The 15557-nt window shown below is 41.9% G+C and overlaps 1 protein-coding gene across 2 annotated transcripts in view; it reads right to left on the reverse strand.

Annotated features, from left to right (window-relative positions):
* Positions 1–399: 399 nt before the first annotated feature.
* Positions 400–15557, reverse strand: part of TNFAIP8L3 (TNF alpha induced protein 8 like 3) — a 47970-nt gene continuing 32812 nt past the window's right edge. Inside the window, exon 2 of one of the 2 annotated variants that reach the window (XM_015142194.3) lies at positions 400–2232. In XM_015142194.3, coding sequence (XP_014997680.1) covers positions 1670–2232 — 563 coding nt within the window. In that variant the 3' untranslated portion in view covers positions 400–1669. 2 annotated transcript variants of the gene reach the window in all.

Here is a 15557-nt window from a genome sequence, read left to right on the forward strand (position 1 = left end):
ATATGGCTGCACTAATATGGTATTTTTGCATTATCATTAGAAGAGAAGCACAGGAGGATGGGAGGAAAGGCAAGAGGAGCAAGTCTCTTAATATGGCACAGTGTTGAAAGGAAGTACATTGTTCTGGTGTTGGTTAAGACTATGATGAAAAGACCTCAGAAGGTGCACTGTGAAAGCAAGGCTGTGACTTTTGGAGAAGGTGGTTTGTGTCTGTGGGCTAGCTCCCCATTGACCATCTCACAGATCCACCCACTTATGCTCCCCTGAATCTACTTCCCCTTAGGGTTTGAGGGCAGAACTCTTGCTCTTCATTTTCTTCTTCCCTTCAATCCTGTTATTCTTAACACTGTATTTAACTCCAAGGAATTTTATTTTGAATCACAACTCTAAGATCTGTTGTTTGGAGGGTAGTTTCAATTTATTAATGAACCAGAGAAAACAGCACAAAATGACTGTGAAAGGCCAAGAAAGATGGGTAGGTGTTCATTCTGCCTGATTCTCCTGCGCATATGGAATAAAGCCTCCCTGAGCTCCATGCCCCTTAGATAAGGGAAGGCTGGTCCTGCAGAGGGAGCACAGTGTTTTTCTGTTTCTGTGTTGTGGATGGAAAACTCTCTCTCCCCATCCCCAATGGAAAGTTTCTCTCTGCAGGATCATAAACCTGAACATCTAAGACCTCAAAAAACACCTCTTTTTATTATTATTATCATTCTTTTTTAGAGACAAGAGTCTTGCTCTGTTGCCCAGGCTGGAGTGCAGTGGCATGGTCTCAGCTCACTGCAGCCTCCATCTCCTGGGTTCAAACAATTCTCCTGCCTCAGCCTCCTGAGTAGCTGGGATTACAGGCATGCGCCACCACGCCTGGCTACTTTTTGTACTTTTAGTAGAGATAGGGTTTCATCATGTTGGCCAGGCTGGTCTTGAACTCCTGACCTCAGGCAATCTGCCCACCTCAGCCTCCCAAACTGCTGGGATTACAGGTGTGGGCCATCACGCCTGGCCAAAAAGAAGACTCTTGAAACACATTTTTCCAATTTGCAGCTATACTTTTTCACACCTTTGGATTTCACTTTGTCTGAAGCAGTACATTGAGAGACAGATTGCAAACCCAGTCCATTAGATTCTATTGTTCTTTTCTCCTATGCTGCTTAATAGTCTACATCCAGGTTTATCCCCTCATGCTCAGAAGACAAAATATTAAGACCTTAAATTAGAGATTCCAAAAGCATGAACATACATCATCTCATCTGGTCCTCACAACAACCCTGTGAGGCAGGCAGGCATCATGGTTCCAGAATGCAGAGGACACAATCCTAACTGGTTAAGCTGGAAACCAAATCCATGTCCTCTGTCTTCTGGTCTAGTGCTCCTCCCACTCCATGAGATGAACTGCACTCACTGTAATGAACAGAACAGCCTTTCTGCTTGGAATAGATGAAATGTCCTTTGGGCTTGCACACATGTGATTTTAAGTAGAAACCTTGCTGGAGAGCGCAGAAGAAAAACACACCTGAGCTCAGTTCAGCATCAGAATCAGCATCGGAGGGATGAACAGGACAGAACATGGACATCTTTGACAAGGGTTTCTGCTTATGTTCTTGATTCTCACCCAGATCATGGTTGAGTGCTGTAACTTTAAAGCAGCAAAGTCCAGGAGTGGGGAAGGCATTTAAAGGACTTTCTCATCTAGCAACTTATTGATTCCTTCACAAATCCTCTTGAGGTTGGGTCTACAGTCTCCATCCAGACTATAAAGGGTAGAGAGGAACTCCACATTGGCAAAGTGGTTAAAGACGTGGTTGATGCGCCCGTGGGTCCTGGGCGTCAGGTGCCGCTGCACCAGTTCATGTACCAGGTCCTTGCACTCATGCAGGAGATTGGAGAGCACATTCCTATCAAAGGTGTATTCCACCTCATAGAAGCTGACAATGGTCATGGCGGTCTGGTTCAGCTTCTTCCGGAACTTCTCCACAATAACAAGCTCCTCTTGGCTAAACTGGTTGTTTCGGTAGAGGATCCCAATTTTGATCGCCACCTTGATTAAGTCTTTCATGATCTTGTGGGCTTCCTTCTTGTTGTGAGTGTGCTCTTTGGTGACTTTGTAGAGCTCATCAAAGATCTCACTGCTGGTGTCATCAATCAACATGTTGGCCACAGTTTTGCTGGCTATTTTGCTCAGAATCTTCTTCTGGGCTTGAAGAGCAAGACTCTTTGAACTAAAAACATCAGGACCTATGGTAAAAAAACATAAAAGTTTTAGAATTATAAGAACTGTCTATTACTTTTCCACAAGTAAAACACACTAACTTGAACTTATGCTCTCAGAGCAAAAACTCATGTCTTTATATCCCCTAACTCCCTAACTAAACCCCACCCCAGCCTGGTTCCCCCATTTTCTCTCCATGTGACATGCTTGTTTACCCTTGCAAATCCTCTAAACTGTGCTTATGCTCCTTCCTCTGCTGGAGGTCATCTCCTCTTATCCAGGCCAAATCTTACATTTTTAGACCTACTTCATTCATAAAGCCTTCCTGATTCTATTAGCTCACAGAGAACACTCTACCACTGCTCTCACACTGGAAACCATTCAGCTTCGCAAACTATACAGCAGCAAATTATTGCTTAATTGCAAGAATGCAGCTCCATTGTCAACCCCATTCCCAGGGCAGACATGGATAGTTGATCATGACAGTCATTTTTGACTGAGTCTCAGAACCCACATATCATTGGGCCTAAGAGGTATTCTTTTGCTTTTGAAAAATTGAAAATTGGATGGGTCTTTCAGTTACTGTTGCCAGGTAGCTGTTGTGCTGTGGTTGTTATTACCTGTGTGCACCTCAATTTACACAAAAGTTGTCAGAGATTTGGGAGAAAGTCAAGAGAAATTTTTGTAAGAAATGTTGCCTCCTGAATACTCTTGATGGCATAGAGAGTTGTACTGTGAGAACACACACATCAATAACTCCAAATCAAAGATGCTACAGATGAGTAGTACTCCGAAGGTGAAGCAGCTTAGGAAAACCAGACCCAATTTATTTTGCTGTTATTTTCCACTTTATGAATGAATGAGAACAATATATGTTTAAAAAATCCACAATATTATATGCAAATAAGTCTAAAAATCCTCTTTCAATAAGTATAAATAAAAATTCTAAGTAATAAGAAAGCAATGGTTCATAATTTATAGCGTATTTTTTTTCTTAAGAATGCATAAAATGGCATCTTACAATTGATGGTGTTTTGATTTGATGAAATACTCTACAAGGCCACCAATTAGCTGGAGCTGACATCTGAAATGAAACCCACTAGCCATTCTCACTCTACAGTATGTATGCATATTGTTCTTATCTTCCCAAGGAGATTCAAATTGTCCAAGGACAGAGGCAATGTCTCCCACAGCACCTAGCTCAGTTCTGGGAATAGGGAATGGTGCTGTTGAGTAAAATACCAGAGAAATGCAGAAGAATAAGAAAGTAGTAAAATACAGTGTTCTACTAAGTATTTTAGTAGAACTAAGAAAAACCAATATTCCTTTTGAGAATTGAGGGTCCTTGAGAATCTCAAGAGCTTTTGTCCAGTGCTTTGTGTTCACACAGGAGTGACAGGATACGCAGAGCAGACAGAGCAATGGCCACATGCCTGGCTTCTGTTGTCCTTGTCTGGACCCTGCCTCTCTGCTCCTGGGTCAGCAGAACTAAAGCAGCGAGCACCAGGGGCCTTCCACAGCCCCAGCAAGCTTCTCTTCCAAAGTCTGAGACCACAGAATCTTTAAGCAACTTCACACCCAAGTGACCCTGACATGGCCAGGCTTTTCCCTTCTGCCTCAGTGCTAAGAGGAATAAACACTCATTGTGCAGAACATAAAAGGAATGAACAATCTCTCCTGACTCTTCTTTACTATGAGAAAGCTCCGACTTCCTGACTGATGCTATTCCAGAGTTTGAGGCAAATGATATTCCTGCCCAGTCTCATCATCTACCATGATCACTAGAGCTTTGTGTGAATAGCTTTTGTTCTCTGCAAAATCAAAGTTGCTCTCCAAAGGCAAATATTTACTAGCACTAAGCATATTCAGAAGATTGCACTGTATGCTTTGAAGTCAATTCCACAGATGAAGCTTAAAGACTTTTGAGTAATCGCCCTGTCACTGAAATAAGTATATGCCTCCTCAGGTAACTATTCTAATAGGAATAGTGGAATGTAGACGGATCCATTCTAGAATATAAAAATATGAGTCATGGCTTTGTAGTCACAGCTTCTAAAAACCGCCCAAGAATAAGGTCTTAGACTTTCTGGAATTGCAGCCAACATGCATTTACACAGAAGCAGCAGGTCAACTACATATGCGTCCAGTGGCAGGTTAGTGCCTGGTGACAGGGACTCGTGTCTAAGCCCGACTTTACCCCCAGTGCTTGGCACACTGGCAACACACAGGTGTCGGCTGAGTGAAGGGAGTGCTGGCTCTGTGCCAGGTGCTGTTTAACCCTTTGGGCTGGGTTAAGTGGGCATTTTCCCTAGGCTTTCCTGCTGGCCTGATTCCATACCCTGCTGTTTGTACTGCCAGCATTTTCTGCTCTGGACCAGTTGTCAGAGCTCACATATCCCCATAAGATTTATTTTAAAAATAATTAATTGGCTGGGTACTGTGGCTCATGCCTGTAATCCCAGCATTTTGGGAGGCTGAGGCAGGTGGATCAGTTGAGGTCAGGAGTTTGAGACCACCCTGGCCAACATGGCTAAACCCCATCTCTACTAAAAATACAAAAATTAGCCAGGCATGATGGCGTGCACCTGTAGTCCCAGCTACTTGGGAGGCTGAAACACGAGAATTGTTTGAACCCGGGAGGCAGAGGTTGCAGTGAGCTGAGATTGTGCCACTGTACTCTGGCCTGATCAACAGAGCAACACTGTCTCAAAAAAATAATAATAATTAATTCAATTTATCGACATTTATTTTATTTTGTTCTTTGAGATGGGGGCCTCGCTATGGCAGCCTCAAAGCTGGCCTTGAACTCCAGGGCTCAAGCAATCCTCCTGTCTCAGCTTCCCAAGTAGCTGGGACTATAGGAATATGCACTGTGCCTGGCCCCTATAAGAATTTTTAAAAACTGTGTACCTCCTTGAATATTTTAAAACTTGTCAGCAAGCATTTTTCACGTTGAGATTAAATAGGAAAGATATAATTTCTAGGTAAGGTAAATAGTGACATTTTCAAATTAACCTGTTAAATCATTATTTTAAATGTGTCCAATGTAACATAAGTACTGTTGTTATATAATACCCATTATTGTACACTTTAAAAATGACATGAACAAAGTCTTCTTTAAAAATTGGAAATGTTACATTTTTTTTCTCCTTGAAATTGTATCTCTATTCTACTTCACCCACAGCACTTTAACTTCATGTATGTGCTTATGCTTGAAAATATTTATCAATTCATCATAATTCTCTACAACCAAAGGATGCATATGAATTTAAATTTAAATTAAAAGAAGATAGATTCCAGGAACCATAAATCTCTAAGCAAAAATTAAAAATTTTCTTTGGAGTGAGTTATCATTTTAATTATTTTAGGTATAATATAAAATATCAAACTTTGATAACTACTTACCAAACATAAGAAATGAAGTTTTATTGGAAATGCACCTCTAAATAAGATGGGCAGGGGTGAGTTATGGTGCCTTACCAAAAGAGTCACTGGCAATGCGAATTTCACATCAACTCTTTGTTTGCCAGGAGGTTTTATACCCCCAGGGCAAAATGTCCAATTAAGATTTTTTTCTTGGCCACCACACCCTGTAATCCCAGCACTTTGGGAGGCTGAGCTGGGCAGATCGCTTGAGCCTAGGAGTTTGAGACCATCCTGGGCAACATGGCAAAACCCTGTCTCTAGAAAAAATACAAAAATTAGCTGGATGAGGTGCCATGCACCTGTAGTCTCAGCTACTTGAGAGGCTGAGGTGGCAGGATGGCTTGAGCCCAGGAGGTTGAGACTGCAGTGAGTTGTGATCATGCCACTGTACTCCAGCCTGTGTGACAGCGAGACCCTATCTCAATAAAAATAAAATAAAATAAAATAAAATAAAATAAAATAAAATAAAATACAATGAAAAATTAGCCACGCATACACCTGTAGTCTCAGCTACTCAGGAGGCTAAGATAGGAGAATTGCTTGAGCCCAGGAGGTCGAGGCTACAACAGTGGAAGAAAGGGAGATCCACCATGCCTTGACCTTAGGTTTCTTCTTAGGCAGCTGAGTTTGTATATTAGTATGTACAAAGAATATGTATTGAAGTTGCCAAGAGGAATTTGGATCTATAACTGAGTTCCCTCAAAACTCTGTATGTGTAGTGAAATGTCTCTGGATTCTTGCAGTCTGCCCATCTACCATTCTGAATCCTACTCTTCTGCAAGAGCAGCAGCTTTCCATGAAATGTTAAGAAGTGTTCCTTGGGAAGAAAAGAAGAATTTCTTGATTACATAAATTTAAAAAACACTGATTAAGCATTCTGTGAGATTTTAAAAGTATTTCTTTAATACATTAAGGTGTTCTATCAACTCCCAGAGAGAAGTTGGTATGGTAGGCAGAATAATGACCCCCAGAGATATCCACATCCTCATCCCTGGATATGCTGCCTTACATGGCAAAAGGGAATTTGCAGACATAATTAAGTTGAGAGTGAAAGAGGGAAGTGGGAGAGCGAGTTAGAGAAAGAGATGCAATGATGAAAACAGAGGTTGGGGTGACATGGTGGCTGGCTCTGAAGATGGATGGAGAGTCAGAACCAAGGAATGTGTCCTGTAGAAGCTGGAAATGGCCAGGGAGGGGATTGTCCCCTGGAGCCTCCAGAAAAAAAAAAAACAAAATGGAGCCCCTGCCACACCTGGATTTTAGCTCTGTAAAATCCATTTCGGACTTCTGATCTCCAGAAATACAAAATTATAAATTGGTGTCTTAAGCCACTAAATTTGTGGTAATTTGTTACAGCAGCAATAGGAAATGTATTCAGGTGGGTAGAATGAGATGTAGCAGTCTCGATTTTCTTTGATTAGGGAACTATTTTTGCCTCCTGAGTGACCAAATGTCCAGTTTTCCAGCAAGGAGGGCTTTCCCAGGCAGTGGACTTTCATTGCTAAAACTGGAAATGTTCCATATAAATTGGGACAAGTTGGTCATCTATTCCTGAACTACTAGTGATGTATATTTATCATATGAAGAACAGAGAAGTAACAAAGACACAACTTGAGAGTGGAGGAAGATTATACCATTTAAGAAGCTCTTACCTCAGCAGGCGAAGTTGAGTACCTACCCATCTTGCCACATTTACCACCTGCTCTACCTGCTTTTTAATTCCAGAGCCAACTTTTTGTCTCTTTTAGACCAAGGTCCCCTTTGTCCCTTGTCTTCTCTGCAATTATTGAGCATTTACTCTTAGTTTGGCTACGTATCAAATGCTATGAGGAAATCCCGAGAAAAGTATTCAATTGGGTCTTGCTCTGAATATGATCCTGCAGTGAGGCCAGATATAGAAATGAAACAAAATACAGAAACACGTGAAACAGCCCGCATTGGCATGAGTGAGAATAGTTGGGGTAAAGTCCATGGGCTCTGAAGGTGGATTTGCATGTAGGTAGGGACAGCTATGATGTTAGGAAGTGGTTTCTAAAGTCATGGATATAGGCCAGTATTTTTCCCCAAGTCACAAAGTCCCTGGGTGGTTTCCCTGATAAGCTTCCTGCCATCTATTTTGTATAAGAATTTATTATTTACCTGCAAGTAATTTTGGGTACAAAATTCTACAGTGAGGGCTCAGGAGGGTCACCGGGATAGCATCTCTGAAGCTTTAAAGATCAAAAGTGTCGTGCAGAGGAACCCAAATATTATGGACCACTAAAATTACCAGGAAGGCTTTAAGAAAAAGCAACAACCAAGTAGGTTTCCATACTCTACCCCAAATTGTCACAAGCTCCCTAAGTGATTCTGACATGATGAATGTAGGACCCACGACTGATAACACTGTGCTCCAACATGCATCCTACAGAGCACTTGTCCTGTTAGATGCGCCAGGAAAGAAAGTCCTGAGGTCAGTTAAATGAGTTTGTAGATGACAATATATCATGGTTTGCTTTTGATGGTTCACCATACCAGGTAGCTTATTAAGGCTTTGAGAAGTCCTACAGTAAAGATACCTGCATAGTTTTGTTTAATCCACCACTTCTCAAACTTACTGGAAATATATATATGCATATGAATATATATATATGTCATAAGTCATATATATGACATATATATATCACATTCTCTGGTAAACATTATAGGAAATAGTGGGATAGGATTGAGAGAAATAAAATCAAGACACTGGTCAACAGAACACTTTCACAACTCTCAGAGATTAATGGGGAAGGTGGGGAGATACCATTGTTTCCAGCATGCATACATAATGTTACAAGTGATTTAAGGGAGAGAGAGGGCACTGAGGGAGCAGTCCCATTTGGAAGATTTTTTGCACATGGAAATCTTGGCCTTGCTTTCAACCATCCTTCTGCCTCAGCCTTCTGCACAGGGTGCCTATTGGTGACCCACCAAGGAGGAACACTGCAGGCTGAGAGAAATAGCATGAGCTAAGCTTTGGGAGTCAAGGTCACGGGTGTGCTTGGGATATTTGGGAAACAGGCCTAACTAGTGGACCATGTTTATCAATGGGGAAACACTAAAAGATGGACGATAGGTCTTGGTAAAAACTTCTCTTTCTGTATACAAGCCCTAGGAGAGCTCTTCTGGCCAAGGATAATTCTTTTAACCATGTTTGAACAAAAGTTCCCATTTTCTAGGCATGAAAGGTAATGGATTGTTTATAGTACCTCAGAATCTCTGAGAATGGATATAAAAATGTGATTATGTAGCGATAGCAAATTCATCCTGGTAGAAAGACAGGGGGCCTCCTTAAACCAAGATTGATAGAAGAGCTCAATCAAAGATAATATGAAGGCTCTGAGAATAAGGACCCTTCAATCATTTACAAGAAAGGAAACACACCAGGACTATGTTGGGAGAATGGGGTGACAATGGCAGTGAGCTAGTTTGGAGAGAGAAAGCAAAAGATAATTTAAGGGGGGAACTTCACTGCATGGAAAAGTGCTGGGGCCAGTCTGAGCTGCTGCTTTTATAAACGATGTTCAGCTGGAATACAAGTGATGTTTCCATGTTTCTAGAAATACTAAGCTCTCCCAGATGGTGAAATGCCAAGCTAATGGTGATAAACAACAGGAAGATCTTTACCAAGCTGGGTGAGTGGGTAGAAGAGCTTCAGCATGGTAAGAACAAGGTAATAAATTTTGGGAAAAATAAAGTAAATGATAGTTATAAAAGATGACAGGCTCTGAGCTCTGAGCTACAGCCCAGCATCACTCCAGGATGTGGGAGTGGACAGGGTGAGGGGACAGCTATTCTCCCTTCTTTTTCACAGGACTTGGAAACTTCTCTAAGGAGTGTGTGGAAAACTTGAATGTAAGTGTGGATAGCTGTGTCAAAATTATAAAATGCGAAATTATTTGTAATAGCCAGTACAGATCAGAATTACTTCGTTTCTCTAAATAGCTTAAGATAATGGCAGGGAAGAGAATTAGCTAAAAATGTTAAGCAGAGGTTAAGAGTGAAGATGGTTCCCAGAAGAAAACAATCTGGAGTGCTTAATGGGCATCATCTGTCAAGGCAGGGGACCCAGAGGACAGGGAAGGTGGGAGGAAAGGCCCAAGGGAAGGGATAAGAGCCCTAGGCGGAGGGACATTCCTGGTAGTCCAAGTTTCTGGCACTCAATCTCTTACACTTAATTGTTAGGGGAAAAAAAAAACAAAAAATGAAGGAACGTCAAGCCTCCTTGAGATGGAGCAGGCTCACAAACTACTTTGAAATATCTTTTCTTTTTTTTGAGACAGATTCTTGCTCTGTCGCCCAGGCTGGAGGGCAGTGACACAATCTCGGCTCACTGCAACCTCCGCCTCCTGGATTCAGCGCCCTGAGTAGCTGGGACTACAGTGGCACACCACCATGCCTGGCTAATTTTTGTATTTTTAGTAGAGATGGGGTTTCACCATGTTGGCCAGGCTGGTCTACGAACTCCCGACCTCGTGATCCACCTGCCTTGGCCTCCCAAAGTGCTGGAATTACAGGTGTGAGCCACAGCGTCTGGCCTGAATTTGAACTTTCATGATGAGCAACCATCCTTCTGCTCAGTTTATGCAGCCAGAAAAGCTGACTGAACCTGTCACGTCCCTCATGCTCCATCTTTCACTACTGATAAGTGGCCAGGAGCAAATGGGGAGAGTGATGGCCTTGCCGCCCCTTCCCATCTCCTTTTCTGTTCTGTGGGTGAATGATGAGGAAGGTGTTTGCGGTAGGGGTGAGGCGTGGTGGTCTGCAAGATGGGATATCCTTGATGATGATAAAACGCCTCCTCAAGAAGACACTGCCTCTGCTTTAGGTTTTGGTTGTCTCTAAGAAGCTGTGGGGGCAGGACCATTAACGACCTTTAACTAGTGTTTTGAAATGTGAACCTAACACAGTTGTGGTTTCCAGAGAGACTCACTGAGTTGTTGCATCTCCAGCGGATTCAAACTAGAAAACATTTTTCCATCCCTTGTATTAAACTGTTGTTTGTATATTCCTAGAATTTTAAAGAAAGAACATGGAGATGTAGGAGGTAGAATGAAATGAAAGTCTTGAGGGATGGTGGGGCCTTTGAGTCAGAGATAAGCAAAAAAAAAAAAAAAAAACAAAAAACAAAAAACCTTGATCCTCCCCTCTCCTATGTAGAAATAATCAAAGCTTAGAAGCTCATGAAAAGTGCCTTTGATTGGTCTAATTCCTTTCATACGTGAGTGAGGATGGTAGTTTTGAGGCTTACAAAAGGCATTTGAGAACACTTTAAAAGGCACCCATGGTGAAACTTAGATGATTTAGAAGGGTTAGGGAATGGATTTTTCAGACTCAGGGTTAACTTCACAGTATATTCTTGAAGACTTCTTGGGTCTGGTCCTTTCCCAACCCTCCAAAGGAGCCACCTGCCTTGAAGACAGATACCCTGAGCTTACCCCTGCTTCTGGGAAGACCTGAGGTCTCCCAAATTTCCACCACCTGCCACAGGAAGCAGGCAGTTTGGGGGACTCATGGGGGACAACATGACTGAAAGGGTAGCAGCCTCCACTAGGCACCATTGGTGGGGTGCACAAAATGGAACTCTTAGAACCTCTATTTCGGTTTCCTTTTCTGTAATGAGATAAATTAAGCTTTACCAATATTTAATACACAGATAGATTTGGGCCCCACTGTTGTGTGGCATTCTGAGGGATGAGAGAAAGATCCCCCACGTGGGGTGGGGAGAGGTGTTTAGTTTATGCCTCACTTGTTTGTTCTTTTTTAGTAGTTTTAATTTATTTCAGCATATGTTTATGTGTGCTTGGTTAAACAGACTCACTGATTATACTATTTCATTCTAACTAAACTAGCCCTTGCAAAATAGCCCAGTGATTTCAAAGGATGCCTGAAAGAAACAAAACTGAGGACTGAAGATGAGCCGCTAATCATACAGACACATGTGAACAGCAGGAAAACGCAGAGTGGACAATTATCCTTCCTCTTGGCAAGAGCTTTCCCATAGCCTCACTTTAAGGGAAAAGTAATGTCTAATCAGATCTGACAACAAGTGGGCCATTGACATTTCAAAAATTTCTATAGGACAACTTGAAGAATGGATTTCAAACACTTTTACTTGCCTTGAGATATTTCCCGAAGGCAGTAGGAAGCCATGGCAATTAGAAAGATAGTTAAACACCTCGTGTTTAAAGACAGTTAAATGCCTCATGTTTCTGATCTTTAGCTTGTCCTCTGGGTGACAGGGAGAGAGCACAGTAAGGAACAGCATGAGTGATTGCTGGGGTTCAGGGATGAGTCAAGGATTACGATGAGTGTTTCTTCTAGCTTGAGAGACAGATAGGGTGAAGGGATATAGAGGTGCCACCAACTGAAATGGACATCTTGGAGGAGGAGCCAGCCTGTAGGGAAGATGAATTTATCCCTGAGTTCCTGGTACCTGTGGGGCATCTGGGTGGAGATGGTGACACCAGCCTGTCTAGCAGGACACTTCAAACCTCACCTGTCCTACCCTAGTCTTCTCATTTTCCCCTGCAAACCCTATCCCTTTCCAGTAAGGAAGAGATGATGAAAAGACCCATCTTCCTGAAATAAGTAGCCCACTAGAGATCTTGAGGGATAATGGGCTCTTCCTTCAAAATGCAAACACGTCCATTTAGCTGGTTAAAGTGGGTTCTCTATTCACTTCAGTCAGAGCCACACTGTATCTCTCTTGGGAGTCTCTCTCCCCTGTGTCGTCCACCATCAAACTACCCCTCCTCTTTTTTTTTTTTTTTTTTGCAAGACAGAGTCTTGCTCTGTCACCCAGGCTGGAGTGCAGTGGCATGATCTCAGCTCACTGCAACCTCTGCCTCCCGAATTCAAGCAATTCTCCTGCCTCAGCCTCCCAAGTAAGCTGTGATCACAGGTGCACGCTACCATGCCTGGCTAATTTTTGTATTTTTAGTAGAGATGGGGTTTCACCAGGTTGGCCAGGCTGATCTCGAACTCCTGACCTCATGATCTGCCCCCTCCTCCCGCCTCAGCCTCCCAAAGTGCTGGGATTTCAGGGGTGAGCCACTGCACCTGGCCTACCTCTCCTCTTTCATCAAGAGAATGAATTATTTAATAATTAGGGTAGGGAGGGAGAGGCAGCCTTGGGTGCAGTAGGACAGGGGCAGAGGTTGGAAGGATGAAGGACTGAATTACCGGAGACAACCAAACACAGAACAGGGGTGCTGGTTTACCAGTCTTCACCCTCTCTGTCATGTGACCAGCTTTCCTGACTCCAGCTCTGGCTTAGGTGCCCCTGAGATCCTGCCTTTGGCTGGGGCCTGCTAACAGGCACAGAGCTTTGGCTTTGCAGTTGGTAGCTGTTCAGTCCCAGAGATTCATTCATCCACAGGCCAGGAATGGGGATTTGCGTGTTTTGGGGGCACCAAACACGACAAAATTTCCCAACTCTTTTGGACATTTTAAGGGTGCTGAATAAGAACATACAAAAGCAATGGCAGTCAAAACAGGATACAATTTCAGATTGCTTCAATGCCTTACATTGAATAATTACACTTGAAAAGCAGCATTTAATTGTCTTCAAGATGAAGACCTTTCCCCTGCCCTTATTCCTGGGCCTTGAAGAGAACAGAGATTGGCAGGGGGAGCTGTAAAGCCTTTTAGTTCATTATCTCAGCTTGTTTTAGAACTTCCAATCCATCACCCATCAGCACTGAGCAATCTGTAACTCAATTAATGATAATGTCAGAGATAAGGACAACTGCTGAGTACAGATTATGCACATGAGTTGGTATATACCGTATATTTGATCCTCACAATTCCTCAACAGAGGGACTGTGAGTTCCATTTTATAGATGAGGAAACTGAGGCACAGTCAATTTAAGTAATTCACTGCCAGCTAAGTGGCTAGTAAGTAGCAAAGCTGCAGTTGGGCCCAAGTTCACCAGACACCAAAGCCTGCAGTTCACTAGACACCAAAGCCTTCCTGCATCTGCCTTTGAAAAACTCCCCTTGGCTCCCTAATGACTGCGATTTCTCACTCATTTGAAATATTGAAGAACTCAATTTAAATCTCCACCTACCTGGGGGAGTTATATTTCATCACTTTTTTAAATACAAAAGGGACAGTCTCATGTGATAGAACATATTCATCAAGACTTGAAGATAGATGTAGCTTTCATTTTTAGAGGGAATTCTATATGTTTCAACAGTTACATATTGATTTTATAGCCAGCTCTGAAAAGTGAATGAGTGTTTGATAATTTTACTTACCAGAGCTAACTGAAGCAGATACTTGTGAAGCCAGTTGGGGGGTGAATCATCTCCAAATCAACAGGTTAATTTTGGAGATCTGAGAGATATTTTTGGCTCACTGCGGAAAAGTAACCATCACTAAAAACAACATCTACTTACATGATTTCTTTAAACACAGCTTATTCATTCCCCCAGTCCCTTGCATCTAACAAAAAACTAGTGTCTCTCTGAATGGTAGATCATATTCAGGCGTAATAATAACAAAGTGCTCACTCTTTCATGTGCTTTATGCAGTTAAGCTATCATATTCTTGGAACAACTGTATGAAGTAGGCACTAATGTCAGCAATAGCAATGGATGCAGCATTTCACATCAAGGAAACCAAGGCAAATAAGAGATTAAGTAGCTTGCCTGAATCTACCATTTAGAAAGTAGTAGAGCTGGATTGGGCAGACTCTGCCCCACAGTCTGCCTGAGTTCAGTGCTTCAGCCTGCCACACTGAGCTGCAATGCATGGAGTGACAAACATCAATTAGTTTAAATGTTTTGTGAATTATTGCCCACTTTAAGATGGAGACTGAGCAGTTTTTTTCCGTCACAAGAATTTTCTAAAAACCACCAAGCGTTTCAAACATATATATAATAGATAAAAATGCCTAATACATAAAAACATATACATAAACATAAACAAAATAGAAGATAATTTAACAAACACTGTGTGGCTACCATCCAGATGGAACAATTCTTAATATTTTAGATATTAAGCATTTCAAACATACGGACAAAATAGAACATAATTTAACAAACATTTTGTGGTCACCACTCAGGTGGAAAAAGTCTTAATATTTTACCCTCAAAGACAGGGAGAGGTAAAGCCCTATTTGCTTTCAACTCCCTCTCTTCTGCTTCTAGCTCCCAGATAAAACTATACTACCAGAAGTCGTATTTTTGTTTCATCCTTCCACGTTTTTATGCTTTTGTCTCGTTTCATAAGTATGCATGCATCAACATCATGTTTAAGCTTCACACAGAAGGTGTCATACTACACAGATCCATCTACAACTCTTTATTCCACATCCTGTTTTCAAGATTTATCTTGTTTAGTCATTTAGTTGCTTATATAAATATATATCTTCAAGTTTCCTCCTGATGGACATTTAAGTTCTTTCCATTTTCTGCAAGCAAAAAAGCGTCTCCTTGTGTGCACACACACCACAGTCTCCTGGGGTCTACACCTAGAACTTGATTGCCAAGTCCTGCAGCAGTAAAGGCTGCCAATGGCTCTCCAGAGAGACTGCACTCATTTTCACGCCCAGCAGCAGTGTCTGAGTTCCTGTGGTTGCACTTCCTCATAAGCACTTCAAATCACCCAAGTTTTTAATTTTTGCCAATCTGATAGGTATAAAATGGTATCTTGTTTTAATATGCATGTTTGTGATTGCTGGTGAGATTCAATATATTTGTGTTTATTGGGCATTAAGGTTTTTCTCTTCTGCAAATTGCTTGTTCATATAATTTACTCATTTTTTCAGTTGAATTATATATCTTTTTCTTTTTTTGTATATTTTGTTTATGATTCTAAGCCTCTGCTGATCACAGGGGTGGCAACTATCTCCTCCCAGTCTGTAGCATTACATTTTAACTTTATTATCATGTCTTT

The sequence above is a fragment of the Macaca mulatta genome, chromosome 7, assembly GCF_049350105.2.
Source record: "Macaca mulatta isolate MMU2019108-1 chromosome 7, T2T-MMU8v2.0, whole genome shotgun sequence".
NCBI classification, from domain to species: Eukaryota; Metazoa; Chordata; class Mammalia; order Primates; family Cercopithecidae; genus Macaca; species Macaca mulatta.